At 39.2% G+C, this 18356-nt stretch overlaps 1 protein-coding gene across 1 annotated transcript; it reads right to left on the minus strand.

Annotated features, from left to right (window-relative positions):
• Window positions 1-677: 677 nt before the first annotated feature.
• Window positions 678-7421, minus strand: LOC108775418 (probable nuclear hormone receptor HR3). Its single transcript, XM_018541776.1, has 3 exons — window positions 7369-7421; window positions 3419-3496; window positions 678-2467 (listed from the first exon to the last, which is right to left on the minus strand). The coding sequence occupies exons 2-3, from the start codon at window positions 3494-3496 to the stop codon at window positions 1397-1399; spliced, it is 1149 nt and encodes a 382-aa protein (XP_018397278.1). The 5' UTR covers window positions 7369-7421; the 3' UTR covers window positions 678-1396.
• Window positions 7422-18356: the final 10935 nt, after the last annotated feature.

Here is an 18356-nt window from a genome sequence, read left to right on the forward strand (position 1 = left end):
TAATCGTAAGAGCACTTGGAATTCGCAGAATCACAATTTATCCGGCGCGCCCGGATCACGCTACGTCGTTCGATCTCTCGCATCGCCGTCGATATTAAACAAGTCGACGCGAGTGCACGGATCGAGCACAGCTGATCCGAGCCTCCGAAACACTGCCGAACGATTTGTCGGCGCAACAGTACGCGCAAAGCACTCACACTGGCCATCCCGCCGTGCGTTGTCGCCACGCTACGGCAAACGGTTACATATATCGTTTAAATGTTAAGCTATCACCGGCGCGATGTCTCTTTACCGCCGTATTTTTTAAGGCACCGCTTCAAGCTGGTACTACGATATGCGCGATTCGTGATTCGTAGTCTCGTTCGCGTTCGCATAGCTCCTATATACATGAACGATCACGAATGAATTGATCCGATAGGGTAACACGCCCTCTTGACTTCGTCGATACACCGCTCCACGCGCTGGCAAATCAGCGTGAATGATGAATTAGCGACGAATGACAAACGCGACGAATCTATCCGTCCACAGTATGCACACGAGACTCTCAATAAGGAATAGCCGGAATCGCGAGTCGCGCATAGTCTGATGCCGCAGCTTCGTAAGGCACGGTATACGTCCGTCGTACGTTTCTCCGACGAAAGAGAATGTATCGCGCGAGCCGATATATTCTCGGTCGGTTCGTCAATGTGCACCTGCCGTCGGGGTACGACCGGGCAAAAGAGACTTGTGTGTCGGCTAATACCGAGCGGCTTGAGCAATTTTCATCGATCGGACGATCGCCGATCGTAAAGCCGTTTATGCCGGCTGGCTACGCGCGGCACTTCTTCTTCTGCTTCTTCTTCTTTTTCTTCTTCTTCGGCCGACCGCGCTCTCTCTCTCTCTCCCTCCGCATCTTCCTCCCGCTCTTTTCCCTCTCGTGTCGTTCCAACGTAATCGTATTCGGCTACTCCTCTTTCCCCCTGGGTCGCCTCCTCGTTTCTTGCGCCAAGGCACCTTTGACACTCGGCCGTGCTTCTCGCTCGCCGCGTTATTACGATGTAACTGTACCTTCTTTCACCCTCTCTCCGCATCTCGTATGATTCGCGCGTTCTTCTCCATTCTCTTCTCTTCACCTTTCTCTTTGCCTCCTTCTTCTTTTTCCCGTCATGTTCCCATCCATTTGTTTTTTCCTTCGATCATTTGTTTTTCCATTCGATTTTTTCTTTCCTCTTGCTACCGGGGGAGAGGCTTCGATAGTTTGCTGCTTTTTCAATAAATTACTCGGCGACCTTGCCCCTATTATCCACGTCAAGTTGGGGTGACACCGACGATGATGACGACGACGACGACGACGATCCTTTCTCGATCAGATTGAGTTCTCGTTGAGCACTTAATGAGCACCGTTTGGAATCCGAGGTCATGTTTTTCGGGTGAGATCCAAGGGCGGCCCGGGATCCTGCAGAAGTTCGTTTTCCTCGCTATTGCTCGACTTCTCCTCTTCTTCCTCCATGCTACCGGCATCCACCTCCTGTCGATCCGTCCGTGTGTCCTTCATACTGAGATCCATTGGCTCATCTTGCTCCGGCCCGAGAGATCGCAAGAACGTCAGATTCTTATCGTATGCGACCTCTATCGAACCTGCTGTAGGACATCGATCTCGTTCGGCGGTTTCGCGATCGATCTCGCGGCATTCTCGGTTCTCTTCGCTTCTCTTCGTCGGCGATGGAGTCGACCGCGGACTGATGCTCTCACTAGACGAGCTCGACAAACTGGTCGCCATCTGCGGTGGACCTACTTGATTCACATAAGGTACGATGAAGCGTTGTTGAAACGGAAAGAACGGCGTGTTCAGCAACTGCATGTGCGTGAGCGCTGGATGAAACAGTGGCGGGCCCCGCCACATAGGGAACCTCGAAACTTCGGGCCTGAACATCTCGTGCGGTGCCCTCGGGAGATCGGTAGGCCTCAGAATCGCTTCCTGGCTGGTTCTCGGCGGAATGTCGGGTGACCTTAGTTGCACCGGAATATCCGGTGGCCTGAGCGCACCGTCCTCCCTCTTGGGCAATCGGTCCGGATGGTGATGGTGGTGCAGGTGATGATGATGGTAACTGTTCGCTGTAGTGGTCGCCGTAGTGACGATACCGACGATGCTGCTGGCGCTAGTGTTACTGGCGTTCTCGGTATTGTTATTATTATTATTGTTGTTCGCGGCGTCTAACGAGCCGAACGCTTTCTCGTACGCGGACTTGGGATCTTTGATCAGGCGATTTTGCGCTTGCTGAGACTGTTCTTGCAGCAAGCAATGTATCTTGAACCAATTGGAGCGCCGGCCATAGCGCGAGCCAGACTTGGACATGCCCACCATCAGGCACTTCCGCAAGCGACATGCCTTGCAGGCGGTACGGTTCTTCTTGTTGATCACGCAGACGCCGCCATTCTTGCATTCGGAAATACTACCCAGATTGTTGTAGGTGCGCCCGAAGAAGGACTGTACAACAGAAAGCGAAATAGGCGCGCATTGGTCAGTCGCAATCGATTAACGATTTGCGCTTTCGCTTTACTAGCGACCAGGCATACGGAGGAACGCGCATTGAAACAAATGTTTGACTATCTATTAGTAAAGCCAGATTCTTAACAGAGAATCGCTGAGTCTGATCTGCCATCAAAATAACCACCAGGTTTGGTCTTTGAAATATAAGAAAAGACATTTCTTCCAATATACTCTCTAAAACTTTTCGAATATAAAGAGTCAAATTTTATTCTTAAAGATTAAAAACTGAGCCACTGTTTTTCAAAACTGGCTCAATTTTCACTCTTCGAAATTTTACTTTAAATTAAATTAGAAAGTACATATAGTGAAATCTCATTGAAATTAGAAAAAAAAATCAGAAGCGTTGAGAATACCCTTGATAACGTTTCTGAACTGTTATCAGATCCTGGAAACGTTCACCTTGCTGATAACTCATCACATCTGAATTATTCGAAAAGGAATGTTATATTTTAAAGTTGACATGCTGCATCTTAAAAATTCGACCTGATGGAACTTTTCTGGCCATAGATTTGTGAACTCAAATACGTGAAATATTCTTCCAAAAATACATTAAAAAAATAATTTTCTGTTCTTACTAAAAATGATTCAAAATTTGAAAATGAGTATTATGGGCGATTGATTTTTATCAGGATATCTTTGTACTGCCGCCAATGCGAGAACCCGACTTACGTATAAAAAAAGTGATATATCCGAGACACTATTGCGCTTTGTTCCTATGCGATTCTATGCGATTTACGTAATTTCCGGTGTAAATGTCGCGAGAAACGTAACGATCGCGAGTCATCCCTCTTTTTCTATCTTTTTTCTTCATTCCTTTTTTGTTTTGTTACTAAAGAATAACGATACGGATGAATAGCCGTAGAAGAATGGCGACGCGAAGATACTGACCTTGCAGCCTTCGCACGTGAAGGCCCCAAAGTGAAAACCCGCGGCTGGCTCTCCACAAACCCTGCAGAGCTGATTCATCTGCAACAAAAAGATGCGACATGTGGTTACGCTCGGGATCTGAGAACGTTCAGAATGTGCCCGACGATCGCGCGCCTGATCCCCGCACAATATCTGCCAATCACGGAAGGGTTTCTCGATCTAATGCATGCTCTCGAAACGCAAGATCGGAACAACGAAGAGTACTGTAATAGGATATAGGATCGGAGCCTCCTCTTTCGGTATACAAAACACTATTATGACATCACGATCGAAAAGAAGCAAGACGATTTAAAAGTATGTTAAATATGCATATCTTCTTTATGACTCGACTTGTAATATCGAACAATATAAAAAGTTACTAAAATATATTCTTTCCGATATATTTCCAATGTGTATGTGTATTTTCTCTTAATATATTGTATAAATAAAAATAAGTAACTCTCGAAAGTAATATTTTTAACAATTTATTTCTACGTGTAAAATATTAATTAATTATTAATATCTTCTTCAATACACTCATTAGAATTACAAAATTGAATGAAGATCTTATAAATAAGCTTTATGTGTTTTCATACGTTATATGATATTATAAATGTAATATTGTAGCGTGTAAAACGCTTGTATAGGGTCGCATACGTAAAAAATTGTCTATCCAATTTATACATTTATAAAAGTAATTGCAGAAACCTATATATGTAATAATATCTTTAAAATAAATTATATATTAAAAATAAAAAATAATTCACTTATCACACAAAAAGAAATTTATTTCTGTAGCTTCTGTCGCAATATCGATTGCAATCTAACAATAAGATCACGAAGGAAATCTCATCCTTGGACTCGATTTCGCGTCAATATCCTCGACTACAATCTGTTGTCGAATAATGCGATCGCGGCCGATCCGCGCATTGTAGTCGGTAATCAACGCGAGTGCGCATCTGTTCCGCTATGGAAGAGGATCCTCGACGGTGATGTCGCGCGGGAAAGAAGAAGAACTCTTTCTTGCCTCTCGTGTACGCACGAGGATCGGCAAGGAGCGCGCGAGCGAGGGGTCTATTTTCTCGCTGCGAGAAATCGTCTTCCTATTAAAACCTAGTTAGCCAGTCATTACTAGCGCCTCATGGGAGCTTGGACGTGCGGCTCGTTGCGAGAAAGGCATAGGGAGAAGCGAACACACGGATTGTGCGCGGGTAAAAGAGCGGAGAATGCGATTCTCGCACAAATCCGATTCCCACACGAAAAGAGTACGCTACAGTAACGGCCGCCGTTCTGTCGTAACGCGACGAGAAATTGATCGCTCGCGTTACTAGTGGTAATTGTCAGGGATGATCAAAACGCGCTCCTGTGAGATTCGCGCTCGCTGGAACTCTTCCCCGTCCGTCGTCGCGGGCGTCACACGGCCAGATGGGACGACGCGCTCGCTGTCATTTATGACTTTCGCAAGTAAATTTTATGATTCATTAATATTTTGGTTCGTTGCGCGACTTGCACAGATAGTGAATATTTACACATAACGGTTTGCTTTTGGACTCTCTTTCGCGCGCGCGCGAGCGTATATTTGTGCAACACGAGATAACAGCGAGGTGATATTCGTTAGATCAATTGGATTATAACGTACGTTTGTTACCGACTCTCACACAGAATCGATTTAATTACAAAGCAATTGCGAAAACTTCTGATGCACGGAAAAAACGGTTTCGTTTAAAGTCTCTAAACATTTAGCTAAATACAGATCTGAAAATAAATGTTATTGAACTATTAAAATAATTATATAGAAGTTAATTGCTAGAGTATTAAAGTTGATAGGTAGAATATTGAAACTTTTTACAGTATTGTTTATCATGCTTGAGTTTTCTACAAAGATATTTTAATGGCCTGATTTCAGTTAAATTTTTAGATATTTCAGAAAAATCGCTCTTTCTATGTGAGGTTTCTACGCGGTCTAAATCGTGAGAAAAGGAAAGAGAAATTTCGACATAATAATGCTAACGTACGCATTAACTGTAATATCTAATACGTCAATAAACACGCATGCTACGTGATATCTCGCGAAAATGGCAAACCTTCTTGTCCTTTTGCATGCGTTTCGCATAGAAATTCTTAATTACTCTAATAAGAATGTCCAAAGAATGATTTTGCTGAAGTATAATATCTAAAAAATTAATTAATAGATCTGAAGATAATTTTATTAGACCATTGAAATAATTACATAAGAATCTTAATAATGATGGGCAGTGCTACAAAAAGATTTTGACACTCTAACAAACAATTTGAACGTTCTATATAATTTTGATGATCCAAGATGTTTCAGATTTGTATCTATAACTCTAGATTTTTTTTTTTTTTTCAGTAAAACCTCTTTCCATACAGATATAAGATAGTCAGTTTTGATTGATCTGCGATGTTTTATCAACTTCTGAAAGAGAGAAACAGATAAGATTATTAGAGGATTTCTAATGCAGGGTAGAGATTAACCCTACGGCTTCTGCAAATATTCCCCAAATGATAGGATTAAATGGAGTTTCTGCCGATGGTCGGAAAAATGCTACAGCACAGGTTAGCGGAGATACGTATTCGAAAACGACTTTCGATCTCATTAACCTGGGAACGTATGCGCGGTACGGACTGATGACTTCTCGCGGAAATGACGGCGAGAAGTAACGACGTGCAGGCCGAGGTAGGAGGCAAAAAAGGTTAAACGTCCACCAGATGACGCGGCTATGTCACCTCGGTTCTAATCCCCGCGACCACAAACCACCACACATTGACGGGACTAAATAACGCGCTGTTCTCCCCCTCTGGTCTGTGCCGCTTTTTCTCGCATTTTACGAATAATCTACATTGTCACAAAACGGTCTGCATCCGACCGAATCCTATTCGTCGCCCACCCACGTCCCACACGAGAATCATCTCATTAAGTGCCGTCACGAGCAACGCTGAATGAAGAGGCGAGCGTGCCAATATAATGTTGATGGTCTTTTTATGTCGCGAGCGACACGGTTCTCTTCTCTTTCGAGGTTCCCATCGTTCCCTCGATTCCGTTATTCTGAGCCTCGGTTAACGATTTAGAATAATTCAGCCCGTGTAAATACTAATCAACCGCCGAGCGAGCGACGATGACAAGCGTAAACTCGCACGATTCCTACGCGTTTCCAATCTTAGTTCGCAAAAGACACTAATTTAATTGAATCGCCTACTAATAGACAGAAATACCATATTTGAATAATAAGAAAGACCGTAATTTACAATAAATGCCACATGACTTGCGAATCTCTCTGGTCCGACGATCAATCTTGTAGTATTAATGCAAATATTTACAAATATCAATTACAAATGTCCAAGTTCTTTTGTCACTCTTCTATTATAACTGAATAATTTAGTCAAATTAATAAATAAAAAATACTATTAAACAAGTGCTCGTATTAATGTTATAATCCTCCAGAGCTGACACTATTTATATAATACAATTACTGATGCTGAGTCTGTAAAGTTCATTTAATTTATATTAAAGATTAGACTAATTAAGACTGATTAAGATTGATTAATTTTAAGGAACCAAAATTATATAATTCGTATAAAAAGAGAATGAATACTAATTGTAAAGTATGATTTAATAAAAATAATCCAGATGTAATATAAAAAAATTAAATTGTTTTATATCTTTGACGTTTTATAATTGAATGAGCCAATAGGTCAATTTTGGAGAGTTAAGTAACCGTATGAAAAAAATGTACAGACATAGTCAACTATTCTTCCTTGAAAAAAATATTACGCTGATCTATTATACGAACACAACATATACCATATATAAATTTATGATAAAATACATTTCCGTTTTACTTTTTTTTTCGTTGTAAAAGACGAACTTCTACGCGAGCTGGAGGTGAAAGAAAAAAAAAAAGAAGACTCACCACGTCGGTGTTGGCCGCTGCCGATGTGATCGTCGACGTAGGCGTCCACCACCCTGGAGCGGATGTCGCGTTGGCAATAATACCAACACCCGTCGCAACCGAGATGGATCCGCTCCCTACCAATCCTGCCGGACCTGACAGATCGCCCACATCCATTCGACACGTTTTAATCCCTCGATGTCAACCGTCTTGGCCCGTGACCCGACCTGCCCTCTTTCCGTTTGATGTAACGAGCCACCATTTTGCGCGCTTCTCGCCGTGCTGAAACGTTCATGCGACGTGTGACATCCGGTCTGACAAAGAAGAAAAAAACGAACAAATAATTATCTGGAGAATAATCTGTCGATACCGTTCAATATCGCTTGTTAACGATGACATTAATAACCAGTCCGGCCGCACACGCACAAGTTTCGATCAAGTCTCGAATATTTTTTCTATACTTTGCTGTCACATACCATGCATGTTTAAGATCATAATATCTTATTTAGATTCCGCGATTTATTCGCTATATAGTACAAATATACTATACGAGATAAGATATTTGCGTCCGGCAAGAATGTCGCCTCCCAACAACAAAATACTCGAATGTACGCTAACGAATATCTCCCACTATCAAAGCGGTATTTTTATGGCGAACAAGCGCACGAGGCGGTGTATATCAGCGAGATGTATAATAATTATTCCAGAATACGAGCAGCGAGTCGCAGAAACGAGAGAGGGCAGTCCGCCGAAATCGTGATCGGCGAACGTCCTTCCTGAGACCTCCGGGTTCGTATCGCTCGAGATAACATATCGTGTTTACAACGGTGTAACGCCATTACCAATGTTAACGTAGACCGCCCCGCGAGGGACGCATAAATACAAGAGCTAATTACAGAGGCTGCTACGTATTAATTTTCGACCTGCACACCACGCAGAAACTTAAGCGGGGTGTATGAATCGTGTTTCTAATTAACGATGTTTAATTTTAATTCGTCGATAAAGATTTCGCGTCGTACAACTTTTGGGATGGCATGATAAATGTCGTAAATACATCGTGGAAACTATAATAATATATTCGTCTATTACATACAGAATAATTCGGAAAGTAAATGCGCTCAGTTCCTGGAGGAACGAACGCAACGCACTCGAGGGAATAACAATCGGCAGCCTGGAGTATTAATCCAGTTCCAAGACGTGATTTGAAAGTAAATGTTAATTGAGGATACCGAGATTTCCTTGGTAAATCACAAAGCCACGATTAAGAACACGGTAATTGGCGTCGTTGCGTTGAGTCAATCTATATGATCACTAAGTAATATTGGCATATACTTGCAACACGATCGTGTTATAATATGTGGGAATCTATAGCAGTAAAGATTATACACCAGATTTTCTAGTATTCATGGATTATAATTGAAGCACGTTATTATAAATTGCGTTAAGTGCTATGAATTTATAGTGCTACGACTTTAAAGTTTGAACTGTAACGTTATAAATTGCACAATCGCGATGGCAGATAATTGGTATATTTAATCCAGAACACTAACGGACATTAACGAATCAGCATCCACAACTGAAGCTTTATTCAATAGAACCCTTTAACTGTCTATTCGTAATAATTCGAAACTATTTAAAGTATAAATCTTACAATTAGTATAGATTGACAATACGGATCGTTTTTATTTTTACTTTTAATAATAAGTATCTAAAAAATTTAGTTTATAGATACAGATCTGAAAATAATGTTGGGCCCCATCAAAATAATTATATGAGACGTTTAAACTGGTTCCTAGAATGTCTAAACTTTTCAATATGCTTATCACGCTTAAAATTCCTACCTAATTATTTTAGCTCCACAAAATTATTTTCAGATTTGTGTCTACCTCAATTTTTATATACGTTTTTCTTGATATTTCAGCAAAATCATTCTTTGCGTGTATGTAGTTATTGTGATGACTCTGAGACATTTGGAAATATATCTACAAGAGTAGTTTATATTTTGAGAACTTGTTCTCAAAATCAAGAATATTCGGTAACGAGGCATTATTGTTAACATATTTTATCAGAGAAAGATAGAAAGTGAGAGAGAAAAGTACAGTACATAACATTACACTCACATGATCTGAGAATAATACCATAAAAATGTATACTTTAATTAGACATGCGAGTGTGTCGTTGGTGGGTCTCCGGGGAGTCCCCCAGGTATTTTATTATTATACTTTAATTAAAGAAATCGTCGACCGAACGAGCGCCTTCGTGAGCAATCTGGCGAGCGCGTTGCTCCCGCACGTATATTATTAAAATTGCCGTAATCGGTCGCCTCCACAACAAAGAGTACCGCGGCCGCACGGCGCTGCGGCCATCGATAAATTTTATTGCGCGCCTCTCATCTTTCCACGTTGACTAATGACAAATTAATTAACAACCGTACATGCCCGCGGAAGACCGGTTCCATTGAATACATCGTCACCTTGCTGCGCTCCGGCTCCGATAAATCCTTGTTTTCACGGATTAACGTTGCGCGCGCGGCGAGCCGGAGGTAGCGCAATTGTAACGCGGCGATAAACACGATCGTTCGCGAGAGTTACGACGACGATGACAGCGATGACGGTGGCGATCGGCCATCGGTGCCATCAGGGTTTTTCCTATTTGCGTTTTTGAGCCGCGTCCACGAGCGTGTATTTCATTAGCCGGCGCCGAAGGACGCGGTTCTCACGTTTCGCGTCTAGGACTATTACCGGCGTGCCGTCATCGCCGATATGTTTCAGCTGTCATCGTACGATTCCATCGTCTCCGGTATTTACGCGTATCGCGACACCATCCGCGGTCCTTGAAGAATCGAGGGAAGGAGAATCGTTTCACTTCGTGTGCGATATGAACATGAGAGCACGGGCGTCTACCACTCGTTCGCTAATAAATGAATTACGTGAACGATCGACGCGGATAGTTTCGTTAATTGCGAGCCGCGCGGACCGATTGTGAGTTTAATCTGTGAAATAATTAGGGTATTAAAACGTAATTAGCGATACGCCTGCGAGAAAGAACGATGTCGCGCGCAAGGAAATGTTAAATTGTCGTATAATATCGTTGACCATGATTTTCTCACCGCAACAGCCACGATCGATCTCGACGAGGTTTGACATTTTGATGTACGGAACAATGTTCTACCTCGCGCTGCATTAAAGGCGCGTTCTATCGCGGGTTAAAGTACGCCTGATTGAAACCGAGACTGTTATATATACTTAGTTCTCGTACTTAAGACCATCTTCTTAAGTACAATTTTAAGATGTTTTGATTATGAACTAATCAGAGAGCTATATTTAGCATCTTAAGACACTACTTGAGACGGCATTAAAATAAAAGTAGACTATAAATACCGCCTCGAGAGTCGAATTAATTATTTTACCGACATCTAATACGATTTACAAGAGCGTTCAAATATTTTACACACTCCCAAATATCCCACTACGGATTGCCTGCAGCATCCAATATATTATTCCGTGAAAGCGTTCGTGCGGCGAGCCTATTGGAACATATATGAAGGCAAGCAAATTTATTTCACGATAACGCAAATTTCTGCAAATTTATTTCACGATAACGCAATTCCCTAAGATTTCGTCGTTTCTCCCATTGGCCTCTCTCGCCTTATGAAAGCCACCGCTACTCCTATCTCACTATTAATAATTCGATTGCCCGGTAATATTTTTTCGCCACCTGACAGAGGTACACGATGATCGCAATCGGATTGCCTCTCATCTTCGCAATAATAATGATTGAAAGTTGAAACACATTCGCGCGTTAAAGGTATCACATAGACGTGCCGTTTCTCATCTCGTTTCTTTTCCCCCTTTTTTTTTTACTGTTTCTCCTTTTCGCCGGGCGAACGCCTCTCGATCGCCGCCAAGTTGTGGCAGCCAATGAGTGACGAGCGGACTGCATGCAGCTTTAATGAACCGGTTGTGAGCGGTACGTCACACGGATATTACTAGCTGCAAACAGTTGAAATTGTTGCACTCCCTTCTTTTTCTCTAAGTCGTAACCTTGGTCGTGACAAATTAATCATAACCATTATGAAGCCTGAATCGATCTTTCGTGTAATAGCATAGATTATTGGCTTGCCGAACTCGCGGTGTGATACAAATATTATTAAATAATCGCGAGCAGAAAAATCGATAGATTATCATACGCGAACTTATAGCTAAGTACATACATTATCATATCATGAATATGTGTATAAATCTTTAAACCTTTGATTAGGAATCTTCTATGCAAATTATCACTTTAAAAGCTTCGAGACGTGATTGCCGAAAGCAATATATATATTTTACCGAATATATGGGCCTTTACACTCATTTATGTTGAATTTATTTTTAATTTAGTTCTTTTTAATTTCTAAAATTTGACCATTATTTACACAGATAGAATTCCATTTCAGCATTAAGGGATTAATCAAGCCTTGAAGTGACAATCGTAAATGTAATAATAGGAAATCGCATTCGTACCAAAGAAATTGTTACGATATTTATTGAGATAATAAAATCAATGATCGCGCTGTCACCATATCTGGCATTGTGTCAAAATTTTCCACGAGATCGATTGTTAATTGTTGATCAGTAAATATGAGAAAAATGGGAAATATAGTGACATACTAAAAAATTATATTTTACACTCATAGAAGAGTATAGTAATGGCAATAAAGATGACAACTAAGTTTAAGTAAAATTAGTGTACATAGTTAAATAAACTATTTAATAGGTACAATAATTATAAAATTATTCAACTATGTATACATTAATTCTACATATAATACTTGTATAGCTATTATTTTTATTTGCTACTACTGTGTCTTTTTCTCTGAGTATAAATATCCAAGTAAAAAAAATGTTTAACCTCGCACTGAAATCTTCTTGTGCGTTTATGTCAAATGTCAATAAAAACGTGATTGTGTCGAGTATTCAAATGAAATAATCTAAATAATATATTCACTATAAGTGAAAAGTCATCGAACACATATCTAATTTTAACATTTAAAACATGCAAAGAGACCGTACCGTTTAAGAATGTTGAAGAATAAAAAATATGTAAAAATAAAGTCGATTATAGGCGTATGTGTATAAAAAAATACTTTAAGCTTCTCCACAAAAATCGATAATTTTGATAAATTTTTTATAAAAGATTTCTTGTAAAAGTTATAAGATTTTTCTTTTTTATTAAATTGTTTAATTATAGTGTATATGAAAAACCCAAATATGTGAGAAATAAACATTTGTTATATGAGAAAGAAATTATGCAGTGTTACTTTTAGCTTTAAATTCTCATTCATTCTTCTCAGAAAGCAAGATGGAGAAATTAAAAAATTAAATTCGCCTACGATTCCGACATTGCATTACAATGACAACTTTAGGATTGTGTATATTTGTATAAATATATACATACCTGTGTGATATCCTTCACCTAACGTTCTCGTTTATTCCTCTTCCTCTCGATACACTTTTCGTATCAAACCCTTTTCCAATTTTTCGCACCGTCGCCTCTATGGACACATATTAGTCCGCTGTGACAGCACGCGTCACCCGCTCTTACTCAACACAGAAAGCACACATCGACGCACGTTCTTCATCCACTATATGTTGTCAAACAGTACGCGATCGTCCTCGTTATAGTAACGTCGGGATTACACTAAACCGATATTTATACGATTCACATTCGTGTCGAAAATATCTTCCGGTAGGAGAAAAACGCGATCTTCCATCGGAAAGAATCACAACAGAATATCGCCCTCCGCGCGGATCACAGCTGACAATGAGTGTCCCTTCAATATCTCTTCAGGATCACTGCGCGCGTGTTGCTCCTTTCGGAGCATGCTGATAATGCTGAAGAATAATCACACCGATCGCTCGGAACTACGTCGCGTGACTTTTTGACGGTTTTTCCATTCAACAAAAAAAAACAAAAAAAAAAGGAGATCGACGGAGGCATAAACGGATGGACGGACGGACGGACAAATGGACGGGAGGAAGTGCGCGATTTGATACGAGAACGAAGAAGAGGATGATGTAGCTGGCTGGCTGGCTGGACCGCCGGCCGGCTCGGGGCGTGCGCTCGTGTAGCACGTGGCCGCGAGACTGAGTATCCCTACCTTAGGCACCTTCGTCAGTCCGTTTGTCCGCCTTGTCCTTATCTCACCTAGCCAGCCGAGAAAGACTACCGCAGCCTTCTCGCGAGTATACGCTCCACCATCTTTCTCGCTCCTCACCGGCCGATCTCACTCGCGCCTCCGTCCTTCCCACTGTCACGCTCTCGCTTCTTCTATCTGTCTATCTCTTCTGATCTTCCCCCATCTCGTTCTCCTTCTCCCTCTCGATCCGCCTTACCGCAGCATCCGTCTCCGCGCCGCGCCGCACCGCGCTGCGCCGCGTTGGAGGTAACACAGTCCAGCTGCTTCCCTCTCGCTCGTTCGCGCGCTCGTTCCTCTCCGTCATTCCAGCTGTTCGTTTCGTACTTTGTCCCTCACCGTCTGTCCGCCTTGCATTCATCTCTCTTCCCCACCATCCAGTTACAACCTGCTTCTCTCGCGAGCAGCCGCGATTCTCCCGCGACCGAAGAGACGACACACGTATGCGCGCTCCCTCTCTCCTGGTTCCATACAACAGCCCTCCTTCTCATCCAGCGGTATTTTATGCAGATCCGCAGCACGGAATTCCATTCCGTTCTATAATGCCGCGATTCTCTCGAAAAATCACGAGATCATCCAGGGGTTTGAATTCGCATTCGCGGAAAACATTGTTTCTTTTCCTATTATTGCGTATGAGAAAAAAAGGAGTCAGTTAAATATAATGATAAATATAGAAAATTAGAATACTTCCTGTTACGTTATATCGCTTTAATAACATAATTTCAAGACAATCAAAAATGAAATAAATCAAAAAGAATTTGTGATATTTACATCTTAATAATATTGCCAAATTGATATTCTCCGAGGAAAGTGTATCTGCGAGTTGGAAGGCAATATTTAGTAATAATTTTAGATATTTGCTAAAATTCTATATTATTATAATCTTTTATAATATTATAGTATAACATAATGAGTATATATATAATATAGTATGATATAATGAGTAGATATATGAGGAAAAAGATTATAATCATGATTCACGATGTATATAATCTTTCAAACATATAATGCATGATATACACACAAACACATGTACGTATGTATATATATAAAATCTTTCTTTGAAATAATAATAATAAGTAAATTTGGAGATAACACCAGCAAAGCTTTGTCTCAATACAGAGAAAAAAGCTCCCAAAATAACATTTAAAAAAGAATCTAATTTTAATTTTAACACATATCTACTCATTCATATTCTATTTGTCCATTAAGGATTTTGCAGTTGAATTCGTTTCTATATTTTCATTAAACATACATCTTTACAACGATTTGTGTACAATGGTTTTGAAGTGCACTGAGTGCGCTAGTTGTGTCAGTGAAAAACGCTATTATAATACATTCAGGAATTGCATTGACGCAGTAAAACACGTCAATGCAATTTCAATTTTCATATATGGTGCGATACAATGCTTAATAATGATTCGTATAACTATAGCAGTCAGTCATCTCGTAAACGTAATCGAGAATAGCACTATCACATATATCGGAGTACTTTATTGCCTGCGTATTTTTTTCGCGCTATACGAACTGGCTATCCAGGTGCGGCTCTGGATAAACGTACATCAAATCGCGATCTCACAGCAGCACGACTTGAATCTATAAATGTTTGCGCTACGATCGCAGAAATCACGAGACTTTATTGTTCTAATAAGTTCAATATATTCTATTTTGAAAATTAAACATAGAGGGGTTCCTAAAAATATGAGTGTAATTATATGTCTATTATAGTTCCAAACAATGCAAAATCCATTATGAACTGTTAAATCTGTAGTATCAAATTTATGCATTATTTTATAAAGTGACGATATACTAAGTAGAAGCAGTAGTGATTTAAATTAGGTTAAATTTGACACTATAGATTTTACAGTGAACCATCTACGACTCTTTTTCCAATGTATCGGCAGATTTTGTGTTAATTGCATTAAGTTAATTTGCTAATAGAATTATTATGTGAAATAATAAAGTATTTAATCTGTAGGTATAATAATTAATGTAATTTTAATATTTAATAATGAATTCGCCGGCATTATTTTAAACAAATAAAATTATAACGTAAACATTTCGCGCGCGCGCGCGCGATAAAATGCTAATTATATATTCCGTTAAAAATATATTAGGATAACATTTTATCAATTAAGATTTTACATTATATTTATATTATATTATTATTAAAAAATTTGAATTTTGGATTTATTACGAGATGAAATGAGTGCAAAACGCGCTCTTCCTCTAGTGATTTTGATGCCTGATTGTATCAGTGATTTCAATATGCACATAAGGCGAATCACTTACTTATGAAAATATCTTTGCTGTCTTCTTGGAATAAACACGTTTTCTTTTTGTCAAATTATAAAAACTCGATTGGAGCATTTATATCTAATGAGTATTAAATATAGTCAATATTTTTTTGATTGTGGTTAATTCTCCAAATATCTGATTAAATCATCGAAAGGGTATTGATTTTAATAATGATTACTGTCGTTCAAAAAACGCTACGATTATGATTTTTCATAATAATAGCTCGTTATTTTTGCTTGTTATTTAGTTTTACCTCGCTTTTCTATTTAAGGTATGTTCGATTTCGTATCGATCATGAAATTCGTGTATAACGATTGCATGAACTGAAATGACTCATCGATCTGCGAAAGAAACCAACAGAAAAGTTATTTGCGAAATACGCAAACATTCATTGTCGTGTCAGCCGCATTGCAATTCCCGTAACGCGCAATCGATTTCCTTGTTCATCCTGCCTTCAGACGAGATAAATCGCACACCGTTTTCTATCGCCTGCGCCGTCGTCGCACAGAATAATGCCGGAGAGGACCCCGTTGCGGAGTAGGAGGTACCTGATCAGCAACCAATAGTAAGAGCCGCCACCCACGAAGTAATAAAAATTAATTTATCACACGAATCACCGCCTACGCCATTGCTCCGTTCACATATACGAGACTCCGCAGCATCCCGCGGGTACCGCCACTTGTCGGGTTACCCTTTTACTTACTCTGCATCTTCTCACAGACTTTAAATTGAATAACTAACAGTAAGATTATTGGATTATTCCACACAAATTTAGAAAGATATTTAATCTCGAACAAAAATTAATTTATTACATAAAATTATCATTAATAATATCTGAAGTGGTAATAATCGTTAATAGTATATATTTTTAAACGCTATACTTTAATTATTAATTTTAATTGAAAAATTAAAGAATACGTATGATAAGCACGCATTATGCATTTCATTTATATCACGCATTTTACGAATATTGTATATTTTCAAAAATTTAAGAGATTAAAAATTAAATAAAATAAAAAATGTAGTCATTATTCCAACTTTTTGCAATTTTATATCAGATAGTTTTATGTACAGTGTACGAGTATAATTTTCTAAGCATTTTTTTTCGAATTAGTGATAATAATTAGTAAGGTATATTTTTAGAATCTTTATAAATTGGTCTATATATAAATATTAATAAATAATTTTTTATTTTATATTAAATCTATCAATTATATGAAACTGAGAACAAAACATTTCACATCTGCCTATTTTTTAAAAACAATTTAGGCTGCAATGGGTTAATTAAAGCAGAGTGAAAATTGTAGTCACAGATGGCAGCAGGTTCCAGCTAAGATTTTGAATGCATAATCTTTATTAATTTCTTGTTGAGATATTTTTTGTGTCTTAATCAATATTTTAAGACATTTATTATATAATATAAAAATATTACAAAATACAAACATACAAACACATTTGTTAAATTTTCAAATTGTATATACTCATCAGAAAAAAATTATCGATGATTAGGTCATTATCGGTTCAGAAATATTGGTCTCAAGCAGTCTTAATTAAGTATATATGTGTTTCTATTATCGGTGACAATAAAATATCTTTATTTTATATAAAAAAAAGATAATTAACAAAAAATAAAGAATAGAGAATAATTTAAAAATAATTGAAATAATTAAAATCGTAAAGATTTTAATGATTTTTTAGCAATTTATTTCCATCAGGAGCGCCGTAAAAAAATGGATATTGTTATGTAGTTGACATCCACTTCTTCAGAGAGCGGTAGTGCGTAAGGCATTTTGTGGTTACAGGTAAAAGACCTTCGTGTCCTCTCTGAGGTTTCTCTCTGGCCTAGGGTTTAGGTAACTCTATGGCGAGAAACACACACTTTTACATAACGCATAAAGCATGTGTATAAGGAATTTCATTGGCCCATTTTCTTATGCATGAGTCAATGGACCAATCAAATTCTTTATGTATATGGTTTATGCGTCATGCAAAAGTCTGTGCTCTGCGCTTATGCCATAGTTTACGTTAAGCTGGTTCTACATTAGTCGCATCGCAGTGTCGCAAGCGTTGCGGTCCAATCAATATTAAGCTAGCTCGACTCTGATTGGACCGCAACGCTGCGATGCGCTTACAACGTTGCAATGCGACTTAAGCCGTAATCACACTAGCGATTGCGCGATTGTGATTGACGATTGAGGATTATTTCTCAACCAATGAGAGCAAAGTAAGTAGCGATAATCAATGGTAAAGGCCATCACATGTACAAAAATTTTAGTAGTAATCGTTAGAGTCCTAGGCCGGTATTCATAGTCGGTTCTTATTTCAAGACTACCTTAAGTAATCTCTTAAGATGCTAAAGCGGCCCGCTGATTGGTTCGTAACTCTTCAAGACTGAACTTAAGACGGTCTTGAATATAAGAACTGACTGATGAATACCGGCCCTATAGATATCAGAGAAGCGCAACCGATGTTCCGCGTCCTGATTGGCTGATGACTGTCAGCCAATCATGACATTCATTCATTGGTATTAAAA

The sequence above is a fragment of the Cyphomyrmex costatus genome, unplaced genomic scaffold (genome assembly GCF_001594065.2).
Source record: "Cyphomyrmex costatus isolate MS0001 unplaced genomic scaffold, Ccosl1.0 scaffold30, whole genome shotgun sequence".
Classification (NCBI taxonomy): domain Eukaryota; kingdom Metazoa; phylum Arthropoda; class Insecta; order Hymenoptera; family Formicidae; genus Cyphomyrmex; species Cyphomyrmex costatus.

Coding starts and splice junctions, on each gene's coding strand:
- LOC108775418 (XM_018541776.1), bottom strand. CDS start 3,496: ATGAATCAGCTCTGCAGGGTTTGTGGAGAGCCAGCCGCGGGTTTTCAC. Junction 2,468..3,418: donor TCACGTGCGAAGGCTGCAAG/GTCAGTATCTTC, acceptor TCTGTTGTACAG/TCCTTCTTCGGGCGCACCTA.